This window comes from Austrofundulus limnaeus, unplaced genomic scaffold (genome assembly GCF_001266775.1).
Source record: "Austrofundulus limnaeus strain Quisiro unplaced genomic scaffold, Austrofundulus_limnaeus-1.0 Scaffold126, whole genome shotgun sequence".
Taxonomy (NCBI): domain Eukaryota; kingdom Metazoa; phylum Chordata; class Actinopteri; order Cyprinodontiformes; family Rivulidae; genus Austrofundulus; species Austrofundulus limnaeus.
Window position 1 is genome coordinate 513,075 of NW_013952528.1, and position 23,252 is coordinate 536,326.

Genomic DNA, 23,252 nt, shown 5'->3' on the forward strand with positions numbered 1-23,252 from the left:
GCATTGATTTTACACACATAACTGCTCATTTCTAGACCTTTCCAAGCTGACAAATGTTTCTACTTGGCTTTCGGATGCAGAAAAAAATAAGGGCACAGTTTTGGCTAAACCAGCCATTAGTTTCCAAAAGAAAAAGTTCTGAAAAGCCTCGATTTGGGTTTGCTGCTCATTGCCAACTTGGCTGAGGCGGTTTCCAAATCTGATCAACTCATTATGAATCTGTGAAAAAAAAAGAGAAGAAAACAAAAAAATAAATAAATAAAAGTACCGTGAAGCACAAAAAAAATAAATAAATAAAACTTTACAGGTTAGGACCAGTGTGAAGCACAGAAACACACTCTGAACTGTATTGAACGTTTTTATGTGAAAGTTTCCAGTGAAACCAAACTTGTCACTGGTTCTCATTAGGTGCAGTGGAATGTGGGGGTGGCATTCTCAAGAGGATGTGCTAAAGGGCTAACTGCAACATTAATAATTATTAGAAGAAGAAGAAAAAATACAGACCAGGGAGTGGGGAAAAAAAACAGAATATGAAGCATGAGAGGGGGAAAAAAAAGTCACGGTCAGGCAGGTGAAGAGACTTCCACACCGCCTCGCTGTCCTGTGAAAGCCACACGTCTCCAAAATGTCACATTTTAATGAACAGAAGTAACAGCCTCGGTCTCGGCTGCTTTTTCGAGCTTTGCATTTTTCAGATAGTTCAATGGCTTTTCAGAAGGTCTTAATAATGCTGGATAGCACTGAAAAACACTCGCTAAGCTTCAGGAAAGTGGCAGCTGGCATCTTAAACCAGCTTGTTCTGTCTCATCAAGAGTCACAAAGTGAGATAAATTCAAATCATTTCAACTCGGTGCTTAATTAGAAAACAAACCGAGGCAACATATTGAGGGTTAGAGCTGATAAATGCTCTAATATTGCCTCATTTTGAATAGTTTTTTTTTTTTTGGGAGGGGGGGGGTTGTTCATTAATTTGATTTATTTAAAACCAAGTCAGAATCATGACTGATCAAAAAGTAAATAAGGGTGTTGTGCAAAGCCAAAAATTTAGAGCTTTATCCATAGTTTTAAGGATGATTACAAGAAACGTTTTTGCCTTCAAACAACAGAGGGTCAGAAAAAAGGATATTCTGTCCTCGAAGTCTTTTCATTAGCATGGGAATATAATTAACTCTGTTTGTGCATCTGTCAAATGCAAGGTAAAACTCTAACATGCAAAGAGCATCGTTTAAGAAGCTTTTTACGCCGAGCAAAAACATATGAAACAGCTGGGAATGTCTATTTCCTTTGTCTTCCGATTGACATTGCCAAAYATCTTTCTGCATTTTGTTTCTGACACAGATTCCTTTGATTTGCATTTCATTAGAGAAAAGTAAAACACAATTCCTTTTCATTTGTCACCTTCCACTTCCTAAAACAAGACCCCGAAAACATTTTCTAAATAACTGATTCAGAGGAGCCCAGCTCAGCATGGCATCAACATACCTTTTGTGTATAAAGGCATTCAAATGGATGGAGGTGAAGTTGAAATGTGGTCTGTGAGTTTATTATCTGATGAGTTTATTTGTTTATTTATTTATTTATTTTTTACATTCTCTTTGGAAATTCTGGATGCCGGCTAGTCCGGACAGATAAGACAAGATTAGATAACAGGTAGCATATCAGTGCTCTGTTCAGAACTCAGCACACAACAGTATGGAGGTGCATTAGTGGGTTATTTGCACATCTGTGAAGACACCATTAATCCTGAATGATACACTCCTGATTTTACAGCAACATAATCTTGTAATGGGTCTTTTTCAGCGCACTTTTTGGCAATGGGACTTGAAACCCCATTCTCCATGCTTTACAGCAAATTGTATTTAAGGAGTGCAGGTACTGAAGTTACTGAGCATATATTATACAACTAAAATGGTTTTAGCTTTATGACAAAACCAATTTGGCACTATTTCTGGCTTTTAAAACTGATGCTGAGCCAGCCTGTATATCAACTAATAAATTATGCTGGCTGCAAATACCAATTAGGCCTAATTCCATTTCAGAGTGATACACTTAACATTTAAGTTTCGGGTGTCTTTTTCATCCTCGATTTTAAGTTGCAAATTGAAGAGGTTAAAATAGTTCCCTACAAACTGTGACGACCTTTCACAAAGCCGCTATGTCAATAGGTGTCACCAATTTGGAACATGTTTTTACTGAATATAAAAGTGGTATCCTCAATTGTGATCCAGATATTGATGGCTAACATTTTTATTGTCAACTGTGTGAAAACAGAAAAATGTTAGAAAACTAAGACGTCAAACACACATTGGGATGTTAGAGCAGTGTTTCCCAACCCTGGTCCTCAACGACCCCTATCCTTCATGTTTTAATTGTTTCCCTGCTATTCAGCAGCTCTTCAGATTCTTCAGAAGATTGTTAATCACTCAAACAGGTGTCAAATCAAAGAAACATTTAAAACATGCAGGACAGGAGAACTTGAGGACCAGGATTGGGAACCACTGCTTTAAATGTTGACAAACACCTTGAGAGCTTCTATGAGCTTGATGAGACATTTTCAAAATATATTATTCACTTAGTTTTAAGTATTTTTAGTGTTGCCTCTGGAAGCCATTGATTCTTTGCCATTTATTTGTAAATAATAAATGAGATAACATGTGTTAAAGCCCAATGAATAGCGGGGAAACAATTTAAACATGAAGGATAGGGGGTTCTTGAGGACCAGGTTTGGGAACCACTGTGTTAGAGGACGAGTTCACACTAAATAAAACCGACTGCATACAAATGTTGTATCACTTAGCCACATGCTAATTTGCTTGTATGGCTAAAAGCGCTAAATACTAGTTAGCAGGAACAATGCTAAGTGCTAGTTAGAAAATACAGATTAGAGCAATACATTCAGGTACACAGCCTCTGTGTAATGTTGCTGACCCTTCTTCTGTGGGAGAGAAAACCGACCTTCACGTTGCCAGTAAATGCAACTCCAACGTGGGTTGGTAATAAAATAGCAATACATAAAAATACTCTTAAGTGCCAAAATAGTATGGCCTGTTAGGCAAACAGTATTTAATATCAATGCCAATCACCACTGTTAGCCAGAAATACACTTAAAAATGTTTCTATTTAAAGGAGTCAACATCATCAACCATCTACATCCCAAACAGATGTGACTAATCTCAAATTTGTCAATAATAGAAGAGATAAATTCCACAAATCTCTTTAAAAAAGCACAGAAGCTTTTAAACATGTTCATGTGAGAAATCTGATTTTCATCAAACACCAACGCCTTGCTTTACTTTTCACATAGTGCGGAAGCAGCTCTGTTAGTAGTTTTCATGTAATTTTCCACTAAGGGTTTACATTACTATGCTTACCCAAAGCACGCCCTGATTTCAGACGGCACGCATGACAGCTGCCCAGTGGCTCGTGTCTATTCGCTGAGGCTCACATTTGACTGTGCAGTTTTCCAGTCACAATTCATGACCATGCAAACTAAGTGCAAATTAGTCTTAATGCCTTTCACCAAAAACTATGCATGACTGTGTATGTGTGTGCATGTGTGAGAGTGACAGGAATATAAAATATTTCTGTACCAAAAATACAAGAACAGGAATACAACGTATTACCTCAATCTTCTAATCTTAGCTTGTTGGAAATGGGAGCTGCAGTTTTATAAAGCTCTGATCAAAAGAGTACAACATATTATCACAAATTAAATTCCCTTCTTCTTTCATCGGGTGTGTCTCTCTTACTTTTTAAGACTGATCAATTTATCTCAAATCCTCTCAGTGTGCAAACTGCACACAACCAAACTCTCATTAACTTATACTGTATCTGACATTAGAATGTTCTCTATAATTTGGAAGTGAATTCCAAATTATAAATGGGTTTTACGGAGAAATGTTGATGTGTGCTGGAATTTAGGCTGCAACAGAATAACTGCATTGGCTCACTTTAAAGTTTCTTCAGAAATGTTATATCTATTGGTATTATCTTCTGATAAACAGATAAATTGTACTACAATATCTCACAGAGAGTAGACTTAAACCAGATAATGTGAGGATTTTGTGTTTTCCAGAAGCAGATGCAGAAGCATGTCGGAGTGACGCATTATCCGTATGCTTCGTGTTTAAAAAAGGACTCTGTGAAAAAAAACATTAATTTAAAAACACTCAATTTAAAGTGCAAGAAGCAGCCCAGACGTAGACATTTTAATGTTTTAAAATAATTCCGATCTGGTTGACTGACACGTGGGGAGCAGCGAGGACCGATTTATCATGTCCAACTCTTCACCTGCAGCACTAAATCTGTATTTTCTTTTAATATCACCGCCTTTAAATCCCAATAACAAACAACTCTCAGATGTCAGCTTGAGCTCTGATAGGTTCTGAGGCATCTATTTTGCTATTTATGTTTGTTTTTATGAACTGAATTGTACATGTGAAAAACATCTTTACATCTGATTTTTCTCCAAGCGGCTATATAGTGGTTTTGCTTTGTCTGCTACAAGCTCATGCTTTCAAAATTCAAGGGCCACCTACAGTATATGAAACACCGCCAAAAAGCCCAATTTACATATAATATGCATCTGACTTGACAGAAAAAAAAAGACTGTTCCTCTTCTTACAACTCTCTATAATTTGTCATTAAAGCAACGGCGGAAAAAAAAACGTGTGTGATAAAAGCAGAATTCTATTAAAGAAAAGGCATCAAAAGAAATAAAARTCCAGATAAAAAAAAAAAAGAAAAATACCTGAAGGGAAAAAAAATGCATACACAAGTCTATCTCTTTCGGTGAAGCCTTGGAGAGAAAACTACATACTGCAGTTAAAATATGGAAATGACCTGCTTTTTTTTCTTCTTTTTCCTGGGAGATGACTTGAGAATAACCCACTCAGAAGAGGAAAAATGAGGCTTAGGCCATTTGCATTGTTTAACATGCAACACAAGAGCAATTGACAAAAGAATAAGGTTGCACCGGAATACACAAGGACTTTGATTTCAGTCTGTGTTGGGCACCGCCGAGCATATTGAGAGTTCTCAGCTGCCCACCGCTCYGCAGAAAAGAGCCTTTGAGGAGCGGTTCACTTTGCATACCGATCACCTTCTCTTAACGTGTTAAATCGCACAACATGCTCCTGTTTTTCATTCCCCCCCACCCCCCGTTTATTTACCGACAACGCAGTAACTCCTTTCAAGGATGAACGTTGAAAAGGCRAATCTGGTGTTCCGGATCAGCTCCTGGACGTCAAACCCCTGGCAACAATGYGTCCCGTTGTGCTGAAATGCATCCTCACACGACGGCTGGATGTGGAATCTCTGATTAGGGATCAGCTCTTTTTTTAAAGGCTCAAGAACACACGGTGTCCTTTCACTCATGCATTCAGTGTTTAGCCTGAAACTGTGAGGCGACTCCACAACAGTCAGCTGAGTCCATCAACTGGAGCTTGTGCGCATCACATCCGTCAACGGGCCAATGTAACGCCGTTGATGGAGGGATTTTCCTGCCACGCCAAAGTGCAAACAACACCCTCRAGCCACTGAATAAAGACTCTGCATACTGTTCTTTACTTTCCTTTTATCTGTCTGATGCTTTTTTCCCCAGAGATTAAGGGGTTTAGAGAAAACTGAGTAGAAGAATTTAGTTCCCCCACAGCAACACACCAAATAGTGGCTCCTTCTCTTATCCAACAGATAGTTTTGTTTGAGAAACAAGCAGCCAGAAGAAAGCTGAGGGGAAAAATGACAAGAGGAGACAGCTGGGTCTTACAGTGAGATCTGAGACTGTTATTTTCTTTCCGTATGGATAAATGATAAATGGTTAAGCCGCTTCCATGTATATTTGATGTCGCCTTGGACCTGTCTGTGCACAGAGTTTTGGGAGGTTGAAAATCTCCGCTGACTCCTTCCGTCGACTTCACACGTCTACCTGGCTGCTCTCGGCTCAATTTGTTTGCACTCATGTTTCCCCGAGTCCAGGCCTTAGTTAACATTTAATTCTGCCTYGACAGATACAGGCAGGAGACTGTCAAAACCCGAGTCATCAAATGGTAGCCCAAGCCACCCGGTGGATTGGCCACAGACAAGTGCACCAAAACATCGGGCTGGTGGGGTGGGGGGCTCGGTCTCTTTAATGAGCTCTGAGCTGTCTGGAGAGAACACACAGCAACGTCTCTTCACCTCTCCGGCGTCACTGAAGCCGCCCGATCCTGCCAGCCAGGAAGAACTCTGCAGCAGAAACAAAAAAGTTCTATCCTGCTCAAAGTGCTGCTGATACTCGAGGAGGCTTTAAATAAAACATGGAAATGAATCCTGACACATTGTGGGGAGGTGTTTTCGATCAGAGAGCAACACAAGGTAAGGCTGTTATACAAGAGGAGTGATGGTGCAGCCAGTACTGCACCGAGGGCCAATAAGACAATCAATGATGAATTACATGACACCGGGGCTAATGTCCTTGATTAGTCTTGCTATGCGAACAAATGAAGCGAGGCCCTTGACAATCACACAAGAGACAATGCGGCTCCRAGAGGAGTTGATGTGCTAGGCGGTTCTGCAGCACATGAGCTCAGGTCTCATTATACAAACTCATGGTCAGGAGACACACAAATCCTTTAAAAAAAGCATCTTTGAATCCTGCTGACTGGCCTTGCATGCTTATTTCAACAACAACAACAAAATGGTTTGACAATGGAACAAAAGCRTCGCCTGTGAAAGTTCCTGTTCAAAAGTAATGAATCTGTACTTAAATCATAAAAAGGAAAAAAAAAAAATCTGCCATTTATAGTTTCAATTATAGAATAGGACCTTTAAATAATGAGCATATTTGTAAGAGATGGAGCCTATTAGACCATATCCAACATCTCTTTTCCTGTTAATAATATCCTCTAATTTGTCTAAATTAGTTCTCATAAAGAAACTCTAGTTTAAAAGTTGGAACGTTATGGATTCTAGACAGGACCATTATGAGCCGGGCTTTGTTCATGCTGCTCAGGATGCTGCTTAGTTTTTAATCATATTTCCTGCTACATTTGCATCTCCTGTCTACTAACAAATGGAAAACTGAATAAGAAAAGATTGCATTTTTCAAAATAGGACAGAGGACAGAGTTTTCACAAATGATGTCARCTTTGCACACGCCTCAAAAACACAAACAAATAAAGAGCTACTTTTCCTTTTTTTTTTTTTCAAGGTTTGTCTCATTTTATTCCAATCCTGTTGCCATTAAACTTCATGTGCCAAAAGGTTAATAAYGGTGAGGAAACTGAAATGGGTATACAAACAATACTGGTAGAATCTTTAGCAAATGTGAGCTTTTCATATCTTGATATTTCGCCTACGAGGATGTTCTCGCCACTCAGTGATAAGGGTAATCCAGCAAAAATGTATAAAATACATATTAATTAGTATAAATATGTTCCAAGATGTGGTCTAAAATTTACATAAATGTTTCTATTTTTACATCCACTGTAGTTTTCTAGGGTAGGTGGAGGATAAATTAATTATTTGCAGTTTGTAATTTCACTGTTGTTTCTAACTCTTGGTTTGCCTATTGCTTCTATCGTACAATAATCAAACGTACCGGTAACTTAAACCAGAAACATATTTTTGTATCAGTTATGCCACATAAATCATTTCAGTAAATACCAAAGACCTATGTTTAACTGGACGTCCAGAGTTTTTAAAAGTTCGTTTTTTTATTATTATTTTTTTTACAGATGGAGGTGACATGAGGAGAGACAATATGGGGTCTTTTTTTCCACTGACTGTTAAAGTCCGTTAAGTGTATTTGTTGCCTTTAAACTATAGGATTTTCAACAACATATGTGGGTGCTTTTAACTCCTTTTCCCATTTAAATCATTTAGATGGGGTCTAGATAAACTAAGTGGAACTGCAATGCTTTGGTTTGATTTCATCCTTATTGTAGCTCCACAAGCCCCTCTTTTACCCCTTTTCTGAGGTGTGTCTGAGATCAACATGTTTTGGTGCAGTCTCTTCTTCACACCATGCACCCCTCCATCCTGTTCAGCAATTTTTGTAGTTTGAAAGCAGATATGATAATCCAGCAGCAAAGCGTTATTGTTCAAAAAACGTAAAAGGGAATAATAAAATAAAAAAAAAGAAACGACTGAAAAATTTGACCCAAATAGAATATAAATATATATCTACACTGCGCCGGGAGAAGATAAATAAAATTTTTCCTGCATTCCTAGAGTCGCCAAGTACACAACAAAATTGTATGAGCTAAAGAAGTGTTTTGCATGAAGGGTCCCCTTTAAAGTATTTTTAAATTTGAAATGTTCGGATTTAGTGACATCTAGCGTTCAAATTGTAGATTGCAACTAAAGGCTAATAACTTCTATTAGAGCGAGTAGAACAGTGTTCGAAACACACAAAAAACTTTTTAAACAATCTCTTTTAAGAGTCGGTGTTTGCTTTGTTCACGCTAATCCAATGTGATAATGCGTTGGTGAAACACGACGGTGAACAAAGTCTTGTGTCTTTTTATTTAACAGATATAAATACAGTGTGGCAGCATTTAGAAACTTTGCTTCTCCAYCGAAATAGTATTTTTCTCAATTTCTGCCAACAGACAGCACTCAGAAAACACACAGAGTTTAGTTAAAAACCACACAGCTCACCTTTAAAAATATCAGGTGAACAAGAGTTCATCAAGCTGACTTGTAAACTGTTAGATTTAAATTAAGTGCGAAGACAAAGTCAAACAAAGCCATTCAACTGGAGGCGTTTTGCTCCGAACAAGGAGGCACTTGAGGAGATGATTTTAAATTAACTGACCTTTTAAAAGGCATCACTAATCTAGTCACATGAAACAGCAATTTATGAGGGGGGAAAATGTTCATTTACTAGCAATGAGCATCTATCAATCTTGGTGACAGAGGAGTACACTGGGGAGAGGAAACTGCAGAAATTAGGGGAAGGAGGAAGGCACAGGAGATGGAGTGTGTGCACTGAACTACGCCCCCTGATAAGGAGGGAGGGAGGTGAGGGGGGAGCCTGAAACAGACAGAGAGGTGCTTTAAATTATAGCACCTTAACAAATAATGTTTTATTTAAAAAAAATGCTGGAGCCCGAGAGTACAAACAGTATCAATCACAAGTGGATGGAGGCTTCATTTAAAGCCAAATGAAATGAAAGGGTGACCCTTCCTGCCCTCTGTGAGTTCCCCCGGCCTGATCCAACAAAGCCATTTGTGTTCAACTCCAGATAATTAGTTGAGCAAAAATAAATAAATAAATAAAATACTACATTTGATTAATGAAGTAGCAGATAGCAAGAGAATTCAGTCCAAAATTTCACTCCTGAACTCTCCTCACGCTGGGTGTAATGGATCCACATACATATGCGATGAGAATATGAAGGGACTGGGAGATGACGGGAGTGACTGGTGGATGCATTTCTGAGAGCCCTGTAATTGTATTTTTACTTGGCACTGAATGAGACGTAGTAAAAAAAAAAACACCATCTATTCTCCTTAAGTGCTGGTTGATGAAAAGACAATAACAAGATGAAAAACAGCCAAAGCAGCACATTGGGGACACATCAGGCACACTCCTTCAAATCTGAAGAGGAGCGCTGAGCAGCACAAGTGTCGATCAGGGTGTGAAGCCTCGCTCTTGTTGTTAGGAGAAGGGGCTTGAAAGCACAACAAAAATAAAACTTTTTGTGTGTGTGTGTGTGTGTGTGTGTGTGTGTGTGTTTCTCAACAAAAACATCCTGTGTGATGACTGACATGGTGGAGGATGCTTGGGTTTTCTGGGCCTCATGCCTGTGCTCTGGGCTAACACTTCAAAAAGACTAACGTCCTATATGTTGGAGCCAACCTGCTGGTCAGGAAGCAGCTCTCTGCCAGCCATCCTGCATACTGTACAGCCAAGGCTTATATTCAACACCAGGGCAAAGAAAGTGAAAGGCTTAAAGTGGGGAAAATGCGTGCAAAAAAAAAAGAAAAGAAACTAGACCTAGTTTCTTTACAGTCCAGACTTTCTAATAATCTTTTAAAGTGATCTAAAGCAATAGTTCTTCAGGTTTTCTGAAGATCTTTTCAAAGTGTTTWTTAAACAACTTACCTGACCTGAAATCATTCAGGCTTAAAAAGGCTCCTAAACTCAAGAGATAAATCAGAGTTGTGTTGAAATAAAACAGGCAAATTAGAAAAAAATAACCCCCCCCCMMAAAAAAAAAAAAATGCATCCTTAAGTTCTTACTTTCTATCAACTTGTCCCAAAAAAACTTTGTTCCCATTTCTTTAGATGAATCTTTAAAAATATATATAAATCAACAGTATTTCAGCATCAATAAGGTGACTCCTAATACGTTTTTAGAAACTTGAAATACAGTACAGGATCGACTGAAGGATGATGTGTCTCTCAGTTCCTATGTCAGGTTTTTGCAGGATTGTTTTCTTCAGGTTTCTAAAAGGAACAACACTCTGATTTTGTTTATCTGCTGGACTTACTTTTTTAAAGACCTAACCATGGGGATGGGAACAACATTTTTTTTTAAATAAACAGCAAAAGGAGCCTGAATAGGTCATGATTTAGGACTGTTGCTTGTTGTAAGTTCTGCAGATGAAATAGCTTCCGATGAAACAGAGGCATTAAGTGAAGCGACAGATGCTGCTGCTAATTCTGCTAACCAGGATATTGTGTCATTATATTTAATATAATCAAAAAGGTCTTCACAGTTTTCTAGAGTTCAAAAATCTTTCTTACACTCTCAGACTGAATCAGAAGGATCAGTATTAGCATGCAAATGTGTGTAAAATCAAACAATACAAGAAATTAATCAATGAAATCACTGATGCCTTTTAAAATTTCTGTCATTTGTCTCCACTTCATTGTATTTCCTAATAACCTTAGTTACTTTACTATTTGCTAACCTAAAATCACATAGATTCTCTTTGTCTCAAGTTTTTCTTAATGAGAACTTTTCAAACTTAAATTCTTGTTAAAACTCAACGTAAAGATCACAAGCAAACATCTCTTGAACCTCACTTCTCCAGTTGTGTGAAAACGGATCCTTAAGTCTCTGTTTGTCAGTTCTTCTAAAGCACAGACTGCACAATATGCTGCCATCAGGTACTAAGCTGCAAATATGTGAAGAAGCAACCAAACTTCAATAAAAAAAAAGAAATTTCATAAAGAACCTCAGAAACCCAAAAGAAACATTAATCAAGACCATTTTAAAACATGACAAAAAATGCTTTGGCTGCTTGGAAGGAAAACGAGAAGTTGTGGTCGGTTTAAAACTATTGCACGGTACTGTCTGTGAGTAAAAGTTAGTGGTTTGTGTTGTTGAACTCACATTTTTCGAGGGCATCCATCGCAGCTCCCATTTCTGCCTGTTGAATGCTAGATTAGAAATGTTTTAGAAAAAGGAGACAGAGAAAAGAGAAAAAAAAAGGGCTTTAGTGGATTCAAAGTGCCTATTTGAAATTCAGTCAAAGAAAAAGGAGGATTATCAAAAGTGCATTATATTTATTATTAATGCACCAGTTTGCCTAACAATTGCAGGTAGCATTTAGAAAAACCTATCGGCGGCTCTGAGCTGGGGGACTGTTTACGCCCGTACTTTACCTTGCTTAGGTGTACATTATGTGCCGTTTGAACGTGGAGGTGGCTAGGAGCTTAAATCACGGAAATACAAAAACAGTAAGCTGTCAAAGATTCTGCAAAAGGGGACAAACTTATCGCCAGCTCAGAGCAAAAACAGACTGCTTTCAAATGTGTGTGTGTGGGGGGGGGGTGGGGGTTCCGCATGTGTGTGCACGGAAGGGATGAGAGATGTTTGTTGGATTTACGTTTCATTTCTCGCAGGCTCAGCTGCTGCTTTATCGTATACACCCCTCCAGCTCTAATAAAGAAAATAAATAAAGAAATAAAATGAAAGGGCCCTCATGTAAAGTTTTTTTTTCCCCTCTTCGTGTATACAGAGTGTGACGACACACGTAAGATCTGCAGTCAAATGCATGAATGCACGTTAAAGGCCCTGCATTCCTTCAAGTAATACATATCAAGTCTTTCTTGTTACAGTTTTAAACCTAGATCTTCTTATGAAAAGAAGGGATGGAGTTGTAACCGTGTTGGTTAAACCTTCAACATGACAACATGCATGTCAAGCAAGACTTCATAAAAGGTGAAGCGAGTAGGTTTGGGCGGTATGACAGTATTCTTGTATACCTTGGTACTGAAATATTTGTCTATGTTTGTCCATTAACAACTTCACTGCTGGCTCTGGCTCTAGAAGCTACATGCAAGTAAATGCTCACAGTTATTTCTCCTTGAGTTATTAATTACTCAACGCTCCTCAGACGATACCACCCCCAAGCCCCGACCCTTTCCACCCTGTCCATGTAATGTCGTACATCCCGGTATTATCTAAAGATAATATGCCGGTACAAAAAAAGATCACTACCACCCGAACCTGACTCTGAGCACAAGTTTCCCTGCTAGCTACTCCAAATTTATATTGTACTGCAATATCTGTGAAATGTACAGAGCTGGTGCCATTTGTGTTTTGGTGAATGTAAAACATCTTCAATAGGGCGACTCCTGCAGAAAATCTGTTGTACGTGAACATCCAGTGGTTACTTTCTTTAGAGGTTTATGAAATATTTTGCTGACAGATGCCAAAAGTTAAAGCCAAAGTTTTACTCAAAAAAATGTCAATCAACGTGTAGAGCTCTGAGTATGTGTTGTGAATGCCTCTTGTCTATCATTATATCAAATTTTAACTGAGTATCGGTCAAACTGAATGAGTTTCAGCTATTTTTTTGTTATTTTGTGTTGCTTATCTGTTGCGAACATGAACACACATGCAGAGAGAGAGAGAGAGAGAGAGAGAGAGAGAGAGAGAGAGAGAAAGAGAAATGGGCAAAAACATGATTGCCCTCTCAACTTCAGGTAATAATTCCCTGCCTAAACCCCAGCTGCACTGTCGCCTCGGCGAATACGCTTCGCAGCGGCAAAGTGATGCTTTCATAACAAAACTGATGTCAAATCAATAAAGAATCGATTCATTTTCATTCTGCATAATGTCTCTTCCAATAGAATGGAGCTTAATTGCTATAATAAACACCATCAATAAGGTGGAGCCATTATTCTCGTCCCATTAGTGGTGCATTGAAAGGGAAAGCACCTCGTTCTGTTGGGTCTTAATATGTTCTWCTGTTTTACTCACCTTGGGCCTTTGCCACAGCCAATTCGCTCCCCTTTGAAATATACAGCGACTGTGTACGTGCGAGCGTGTGAGGGCCCCACCGTCTGCAAGGTCCTGCAAATTCAACAGAAAAATTTTTTAAAAAACAGCACAGAATTGCAAAATAACAATAACACCCCAGAGGTGAGAAAAAATAAGTGGGGGGCACTCAGGGACATAACAAGAAAAAAAGGGAGGTTAAAACAAGTCCTCAATTGGCAGAAAATATAATTCAACTAAAGCAAAAAGGTTGAGAGGCGAAGGGTAGAGCTTTGATTCGCTGGCACATTTTGTGAGTGAGCATCTGAGGGACGAATAAACAACTTTTAAAGCCTCCCCGAGTCCCCATACTCATCTTCAGATACACAGAGCTGCTTTTGGTTTAAAAAAAAGTGATGTGTTGGGAGGGAACTTGAAATAAACGAATGACAACCGTCTCTGAGAGGCTCAAATGTCTTTGGTGCACTAGAAAGGTAAGTAAGAAAAAAAAAAAACAAAGTGAGACAGAGAAATCTTAAAGGAATTATGGGAGAATTTCTTAGTTCACTCTGCTAATTAACAGATGTACCTCATTAAAAAAAAAAGGCAAAGCCGTCAATTTTATTCCATTCCTGCAGGGACATATGTACAAGACAGTTGTTTGAAATGCTAACATTAGCATAAACATCGCAGCTCCAAGCTGTGACTCACCTAAATTATTCACAGACAATTTACTTATTTCATGAGAGCAATCCATTTTTAATGCAATGTGGTCACTTATGACGCTTTATCAATAATGCAGTCCCCCTTTCTCACTTACAAATGAAGGAGCGCGAAAGGCGCGGCGAGTAAATAAGACTCCTGCGTGCGTCGTTTGAGCCGAACCTCGGCGGGGAGAGCGTGTCGCTTGGAATTATCACACTGCTAAAGTAACGCAAAGCGAGACGGAGCGAGGGAGCGGGGAGTTTAAGTCGCACCGATGAAAAGAAAGAGAGAGAGAGGGGGGCCGGTTTTAAACGCTCATGTTAAAAGCAGCTACTTAGAGGACGGGTCTCTGAGACGTGAAAGCGTCTGAGTCTGCTCCCTGGTGTGTTCTGGTCAGATGAGATGTACAGTGAAGTGATGGGGCTGGGGTGGAGGTGCAGATCTGTCATCGGCCAGACAAATCCACCAGGGAAGCTTTAGCAGGGGGTGGGGGCTCAATACATTAACTCCTTTCCCTCCTCACTTTGTGTTCTTTCCCACCTTCCCCTGGTCATTTCGCCGGCCTCTTGTCTGACTCACACGCTTGCCTCACTCAGGGTTTCGCTGCCCTTAACACTTGTAAACAAACTCAGATGGACCTCGGAGACTGCCTGATAGGTCTGACGCCAACAATTGCGGCATAAAACGTCATAAAAGTTCAATGATTTTGGACTCATTGACTCCCAGGGGTCAGGTCATCTCACGAGGGGGGGTCAACCAAGAGCTTGAGATTATTGGCTGCTACTGAGTAGTCATTGGCCAGGGGCAGCTCGAGCAGTAACTACTCTTGATCGTGTAGCAAAAACYTCACATGCAGCTTTGTGTACATTTAGTCCTCTGTACCACCAAGGCGCTGCTTGAATTGTTGAATTTAAGGTCATCGAGGACCTGCATTTGATTCTTGCGCATACACTTACGGGCAACAGAGTTTGGAGAAGTGTTGGGGAAATATATTTATTTATTTGTGTGTAAATGTGTATACAGGATACACAGTATGAAGTGAAAGGACATTCAAATAAATAGAAAGCAGTAGTAGAAGAAATAGAAGAAGTGGGGAAAAAGGCATGAAGAAAGAGCAGAATAAACGCTGGATTGTGGGGCATCATTGTGAAGAGAAATGCTCTGTCTCCAATTGCTTTTGTGACTCTGACTGACCTCCTTTTTTACTCTTCCAAGAAAAGGTTGTTTGAAAGTTTCCATGGCAACAAACGCCGCATCATGGCTCTAAAGCTTTTTATCAAATGACACTTGCTCCTTGACTTCCTGTCAAATAGGAGGTCTCAGTAGGGGTGTTTATTTATCACAACAACAATGACCTTTACACGGCTATTCATAGCATTTAGGGTCTTGTGACAGAGACGAGTCTTGTGTAAAAAAAATGCTAACATCATTTTCTTAACAGTGTAAGGGTTAATTAAAATGTGATGTGAGAAAACATACAAGATTCAGATTTTTGTAACAAACAAACCCCAAAATGTAGCTAAATCAGCATTTGATTGATGTTTGTTTGCAACTTTTGGTAGCAAAAGAGAAAGGTTGAAGACAATTAGCTAAACAAACAACTAAACATATCAAAGATTTAATATGTAAATTTAATTAGAGTTGATCAGTAAATGGAATGTCTGAAGATAAACTAATTAAAGTCATTAAGAAGTTGTTCTGCAAGCTAGTTTTGCTTGGCATTCTATTAGTTTTATTAATGCAATGTGCATAATATGATTGAAAATATAACATACAAGAAAAGTAGTGAGTAGGCTGTTCCTAAAGTTGGTTTAGATTATCATTTCTCAACAAAACACAGTTAAAACACAGTAAGTTTCTCTACATCCCTTTGGATTGATGCTATTGCATCAACTTTCAACTCATACGTCCCCAAGGTTTGACTACTGTAACTTTTCTTCTATTTTAAAAGAAACTCAAGTAATCATACTTTATAACACAACCTAACTATCATCATTTCTGAGGTAAATTTTAGGATGATTGTTTTAGGTGCTGCTAACTTCAAAGTTCACACTGTTTGCCTCAGTCAAGGTGTACCTAAGCGGCCCCCCCAGCTCTTCAGAGTTCTTACTTGTACAGCGGGATATCGGGCTCCTTGCCCTCCGTTCTCAGGGTCAAACAGCACTGCTGCAGCTGAGATTTGGGGTCGTTCCAGTCCTGGTTCAAAATGAACTCCTGCAATACACAAACCACATATTTTTTAATCTCCCTCTCTTTTTTATTCCCCTCAAAACCCATTTCTTTGAAGAAATCAGGCACGAGAAAGAAAAATCGGCCGCTGTTGTAACTCCTTCAGCTGCTTTTTACTTTTATTTCACTCTTGCCGTCCTCGCACTTTTTACGCTCTCCTTTCAGAATCACTTATTTGGTCACTCTCAGACTTGCTCTCCATCTGTGTCTTCGCGGTGAGTACAAATCACAGGCTACTTAAGACAAAAGCCAATCCCGGGCCAGAAATAAAGAGCGTCTGGGAGTCTCCCAGGTGTGTAGCCCTGATACATTTCTCTTATCCAAGGGGGACTTCTAAAAGCCCTTCCATTAACAGGGAAGCAGTCTTGTCATAAAAAGGCAGACTTTGAATCCAGAACTGTCTGCTCCTATTAATTTTCTACAAAGAGTGCCTCTGCTGCTTGCGCTCCCCTGCTCTCGCTTTACTGCCTCCAAACTCTCCATATCTCTACTTTCCTTTTTGTTCCCTCCATCCCACTTTCTGCCGTCTCCAGGGGAGGGAGTGGGCATCCCTTCAGCCTAAAGCGGAGGAATTTTGATGTTTCAAGAAGCGCGTACAGCCCACCTCTACTGTAAAACAAGCCACTCCAGTCGCACAGTGATGCAAACCAGTTAAGATGCGTCATCACACAGAGCAGCACACACACAAAAAGAGCACAAACATAAGGAAAGGGGGAGCGTTCATGTCCCTGGTTTCGCCTCTCTATTTCCATCTAAATTGGATGAAGCAGCACAGTGTGCAATGCTGTCTTTCCAGAAGGCTATGTAAGGAGACGTGCTGGCTGTTTCACAACTTTTCTCTTGGAAGTGGAAATGAGGTGCTCTCTTGCAGCGACCATGACGCAAAGCTCAGCTCCTCCAGAGCTGAGGATTCTCCCTGGAGAGGCACACCAAGACGGCAATTAGCATGGCGTATCAGACCACTGCAGCAGCTTCACAAGGAGAGGTCCTCTCTGTGTGGGAATGTGGCCGCGTGTGTGTGGGTGACAGTTTGCGAGTGCATWAGCCGGGGAAGCAGCCATCTTGGGTGTTTTCTCTTTAAATTTGGACCGGGGCACTTAAGGATTAAAAAAAACCCTTGTGGTTTCACGCTCACAACTGGCCACAGGAGCTCTGAAACACACTTGACTCCTTCCTCTCCCGCAACACATCTGAAGTGGAAGTCATCGGCAGCACTTCTTCAATCGATACCCAAACACCGGTGAATAACATTAGTAGCCCGATGCACGCATCTCTGCACCGCTGCCATTAAAGATGACTAAAATAGCAGCCCGAGCCGCCATTATGAGAAGCATTCAGGAGCCAAGCACCACTTCAGGCCCCGCATCGATTAGGGCCTGGCCATTAGCTCCCTCCTCATCATCTCCTTGGTCCTTTTCTCTCCTCATGTGCCCTGCTCGGCAGCCCATTGATMAAGCGCAGGCGGTGAATGGCTATCAATAGGAGCTCACCTTCAGCCGAGGAAAAAAGCAGACGTTCATGAAGGTGTGAACGAACTCCAGGTCTTTGTCGATGTAGAGAGCGGCGATGAAAGCTGCAAACGACAAAAAGAGCAGTTTTATTTTTACTTTTTAAAAAGGTAACACAAAAAAAAAGGAGACCAAAAACGATTGTGCAGTTGTTGTAACGAACTCTCTCTGCTTCGGAGGTAAATAAAACTTTCAAAAACCTGGATGGAGGCAAACAACAGTTGTGGCTTTCCACARCAAGAGAGTTTAAGAAAAATCTACTTTTCTTTCTCTAACAGGAGATAGATCCAGGGAGGGCCACACAAAGTTCACAGATACGTTTATGTCACCTAGAAGATAAAACTGTACTTCGAGCTGCATCGAGAATAGCTGCAGTCTAAGTGAGCTGAAAAAGATTTGAAGTGTAAGCATAGGTTGCGGGGTGTCATCTTCATCTCTCCGCGGTCCCTTTGTTTTCTTCCATTAGCTGCCACTGCATTCACTCATCTCTGTGCCTAAGACGACGGGACACGAGGGGGGAACAATAGGTAATATTTCAGGAGGCCAGCGAGGGCCTGCCGTAGCCGCGGGGCACGGCCGTTCATATACAGAGGAGCTGCACTCATTTCCAGCGCTGCCCTGCGTCCTTTTCCTGTGTCATCAACTCTGCTCTGACCCAAACTTGGAGAAATGATTTGAAAGGCAAATGATATGAAGCTGCGTTGTTTTGGGATTCATGCATCAAGGCTGGCTGATTGAAAGCTAACCTGGAGGACACTGGTCTCGATTCTCTGTTTTGTTATTTGTTTTTCCACATTTTGTCCTCCTATCAATCTAGTTCAGTTTGTTTCCTACTTTACTCCGCAGTCCCTGTTTTCTTTCTTTGGTGGCCAAATGAGTTTACTTCCTTCAATAAACATACTTATTGTCCACTTTCTGTCTGTTTTGTCTATTAGCAAAATATCTTGTGAACTACTGGATGGATTTTAATAAAACATTTAGATGGATGCACGTGTAAAACTGATTTCTTGGAGCCTCCCAGTTCAAAACAGGGCCACAGCTAAAAGACCTTAGTTGACACAAAAATGGATAAAACTTAGTAAGATTTTCAGATATTGAGCTAAAATTTGATATGGTGGTAGCTGAGCGTCATCCTCAACGCATWCGCTGAGAACAATATACGGGGTAAGTCAAAATTCTCAAGTCACACTGTTATTTCAGAAAGAAAAGGGAAAATRACATATCTGAACAGCCTAGCAATTACTGAGAGGGTCTATCTTTTAGGCTTTTTCCAGAACATGGCCGCCATCTTTAAAGCCATCAAACTGGATGAAGGGTAGGTTTTTTTCAAAGACAGGCCCCCTCACCCATTACTTGTTGGATTATTCATATTTGTCATTTTCACATTTTTTCTGAAATAAAAGTATCTCCTGTGACTTCTGACTCACATMGTTTACTACAATATATAATACGAGATTGTGTCAACCATTATTTTATTATGACCAAGCACTAAGTTCTTTTCTTGGTAGGCTTGATATCAAAAATACATGGCTGGAGGTATATGTTTAATTAATGTGGTCAGGCATGAGTTACTCCACAAGTTTGACCAAATTTTAAAGGTAAAACCAACTATTGCTTCCCAGTAGTGAGCTGTTCATAATGTTGATGAATTATGTTTTTTTTTTTTTTTTTTTTTCTGAGAGGACATTTAAATTGTTAGGTACTGATGTATCTGTTACCACAAAAGTTTGAAAGTTTATTTAAATCTCAGACTTCAATTTGATCTCTGGAGATGGGATATATTGAAAAAACAAGTTCACAGCTTCCAAATGGTCTTTTTAAAATAATTTTCTTTTCTTTTACTGACCACAGCATTGTGCACATGAAGAGGCACTGAAACTGACAGCAAGAACTTGAGGACAAAAACAAGGAAAGATTGATCGATTTCACCTGTCTGTGAGGCAGCTGGCAGCTCGCTCTGTGTCCCGCTGTGTGGGCTGACTTCAGCAGCCCCGTCAAATATAATATAGTAGCCTAATGATCCCARAAACTTGTGATTATCAGAACCTCTGGTCCAACATGGCCTGCAGGACTCACTTTAATGTCTCTTAATGTTGTAGCCTGCAAAGCTATCACCTGGAAGGCATTAGTAGTCACTGAATGGGCGTCTGGGTCAGAGTTTGTTTGAGCATGGTGATGTTAAACACTCTACAAATAGCAAAAATGGAATTGTATTATCATGATTTATTAGTTTTCTGCAATACTGAGTCAAGTTTGAGATGCTAACTTTTCTTCAACAGTGGCAGGCTAATGAGATGTTAGCTTTAGAAGGAATKCACAAAACAGAGGTAAAACCAAGAAGTATATCAAGATTAGCGGTGGGAATCTTTTACTCTCTCACCTTTCGATTCAATTCTGATTTTTGGGGCCACAATTTGATTCAAAATCGAATTTTCATTCAAAGCTGATAATGTGAGCTCATTTGTCGTGTTCCCAAAGTGCTTCATCTTTATTTTGCAAACCTTGCACACAGTGAAGCTCATGTCAAACTCAGACTCATTCAGTAAAAAACAAAATGAGCCCAAATTTTTGCATTTAATGAATACAGGGGTCAATTGAATCTCTCTTTCCTGCAGTTTTGTAGTTTCCTCTTTGTTTTGGTACTTTTTGCATATTCATATGTTCCAGAAGCAGCTGCRTGATGACATCAGGACGTCCCATGTAGTTACCAAATGGGAGGCTGATGTCCATTGGATTTGCACTTTTTTATTTATAACAATCGATTTTGGGACATTTTAAACCGATTCTGAATCTTTGTAAATGAGAATCACGATTCTGATGTAAGACGATTTTTTGGTGCACCTCTAATCAAAATAAATTTAAAGTGCGTCTTTTTATAAAATGCTGCGCCATTCATTGGAGGTCTGTAGACAACAATTCTCATGATAACGTGATTGAAGTAAAGTATTACTCGGTCGAGTAACTTTAGTATCAATATGGTCCGACAACATTRTTATCAYATGTTTCTGCGGATTCTCAGTCATCCAGGACACGGAAAATGAAAAAAAGAGACAAAGCRACTGGAATTCTGTTCTGTAGCTGAAGAYGCGTGGAGTTACAAGATTTAAACAGCATGACTCGAGGRTAGTATCATTATTTTATGGATTGATCTGCTCACCCCTACCTCACAAATGTAAAAGTCAGATGAAACACAACACRAGTGTTCAGACTGCAGTTGCTTTGAAAAACATYAGATATGTATCTGATTTAGTCCCAAATACTGAAAAGGCCTTGGTCGGGTTTGAAAAAAATCTGRTTTGTCATGTTTAGACTGTCAGAAAAAAAATGCAATATGGATTACACTGGGGAAAAAWTAAATAAAATAAAAATCGGATTTGGGTTCCATTTTTTTTGTCAGTGTGAACGTAGTCAAAGATCTTAACTTATAAAATCTTGGAWGGCCAAAAGTCTTAACTCAATCATAAATTTACTGTTTTTTCTTTCTTTCTTTAGGAGCCAAATCTGACACCTACGCTCTCATTCTACTTTTTTAAAGGTTCTATAGATTTGAAAATATGTGTTAGACTGCAGGAAAAGCACAAGCTTATTATCAGGTTATTAACTGAAGGAGATGCGGCAGCGTTGGCTGGTGGAAGAGTAAAAACATCAATGAATACTTCAGTCATGCTAAACACATAAGAGGCATTTTTCCATCTCTTAAGGAGAGAAGTGACGGCATTTGATACAAAGAGAACAAAAACATCAGTAACGTTCTGTCAGCTTAGACTGTGCGTTATTTAAAGACGTAAAAAAGGTCTGCAAACAGTCTGTAAGGATTGTAATGCTATTCATTTTATATCCATACTGTAGGCAAGTCAAAGGCATGTGAACGTACATTCCAACAAGTCAGCAAGAGTCTTGGTCCGCAGCGCAACGGGCCTTTTGGTTTTGTCATTGGTTATGGCAAAGTCCTGCATACCCAACTCCTCCGCCACTTTGGCTTGGGTTCGATTGTTCACCAACGAGCTGCGGAGAAGCTGTGAACGCACAAAAAGACATGATTTCTGTCTGAGCAGCAAGGTGAACATGAAGTAAACCAGAAAACACACACACACACACACACACACACATTGAAAAAAGAAAAGAGACAGCAAAATGGAGTGGAATGAGGAATAATTCATCAAAGCCAGAAAGAGTTGCGCAGAGAAAATGTTTCAGGGAGGTTTCACATCAGTCTGTTAAATATTACATCGTGACTAGGAGCTGAGCGGATGACAACATGTTCGRCTTGTTAGGGTACATTTAAGTCTCTAAAAGGAAAACAGAGACATGGTAAATATAGCTAYGAGATGCAAGAAAAGAGCAAATGGAATGCAACGCGACTGTCTGAATCCGTCTTGCTGTGATATGGCCTCTTTTACAGTGCGCACGCTAGCGTGACTGGAGTCACACAAGCACCAGTTGAATAGGAACTTTTTTTTTCTCAATCTGAAATCCATTTTAGATGTGGTTTGTGTTGACTCTTGGGCATTGCTAGAGCTTCCAGGCTCAATGGAAGCTTTTTTACAAGTGACGTCAGAGCTGCCAACAAATTGGAAATATCTGCAAATAAATATCCACTTGGAGAAGTTCTTGTAAAAAATGTTGTTAAAAATGTCATACTGGTGTGAAAAAAATGTTATATTAGCAAATAGTAATCATCTACTTTTTGAATGTTATATTTTATGTTATGTTTTTTTTTTTTTACCTTCCTGAGTATGTAGGTGTGCTGCTAAATATATCAACCTGCCTGTTCAGCATCAATAAACCCTAACCTTTAAACTGACAAATAAGCTGCACCAACAGCCGTCATCCGTTTCTTTTTCTTTTCTTTTTTTACAGCTTTTACAGCGCTGTGTTTARGTAAATATGATGCAATATAACACTGCTCAGACTGTTGTCCTGTCATTGACACAGTACATTATAGTGTACAATGACGATGGTGGGTCCAGTCTGCTCTAATGCAATCAGAACAAACATAAATGTGAAAATAAAAAAAAATAAAAAAATCACCATGCTGTAAAAATCCCCCAAAAATCAAGCTTCATCTTCGGAATACTCCCTCAGATGGCTGGAAACTTAAGCAGTTTTTAAAACCCTGAGACTTTCAGGTTATAACTCTGCTGATTGTGTGGGGTCACCTCAGTTTAGCAGAAAGACCTACAAGCTTGGCTCCAGATGAAATGTGTTCAGACTATTAAATGTATGTAGATAAAAGGGGTTCAGAACTTCTCTGGTGGCCTCTGGAGGTGGCCTGTACTGAAGATGATCCACGTCCAAGGTGGTCTGAAGGCCATTCATGCTTGCATTTAGCATAATCTAGAAGCAATTGGATACCTAGGTGCCAGCTGTGAACGGGGGTCTATGACTGATGARGAACTAACTWCTGAGAACTATTTGCCAAACCATCACTTCCAACTGGTCAAACTAGCCCTTTGAGGCTAAATATTTCTCTTGAACACAGCTTTATTTTTCAGACACCTGACAGCTTCTACAAAAGCAGAAGTGCAGACAAAGATGTGTATGTTATTGAAAACCTCTGAACAATTTGGTCTCATGACAATACCCATCACACAGAGTATGGTAAACACAC

At 39.6% G+C, this 23,252-nt stretch overlaps 1 protein-coding gene across 1 annotated transcript in view; it reads right to left on the minus strand.

The window, feature by feature from the left end:
* Nucleotides 1-23,252, minus strand: part of drosha (drosha ribonuclease III) — a gene marked incomplete in the record, with an annotated part of 133,569 nt that overhangs the window by 970 nt on the left and 109,347 nt on the right. Inside the window, 5 exon segments of the mRNA XM_014015259.1 lie at nt 11,328-11,374; nt 13,203-13,295; nt 16,015-16,118; nt 17,624-17,706; nt 21,516-21,657. Coding sequence (XP_013870713.1) covers nt 11,328-11,374; nt 13,203-13,295; nt 16,015-16,118; nt 17,624-17,706; nt 21,516-21,657 — 469 coding nt within the window.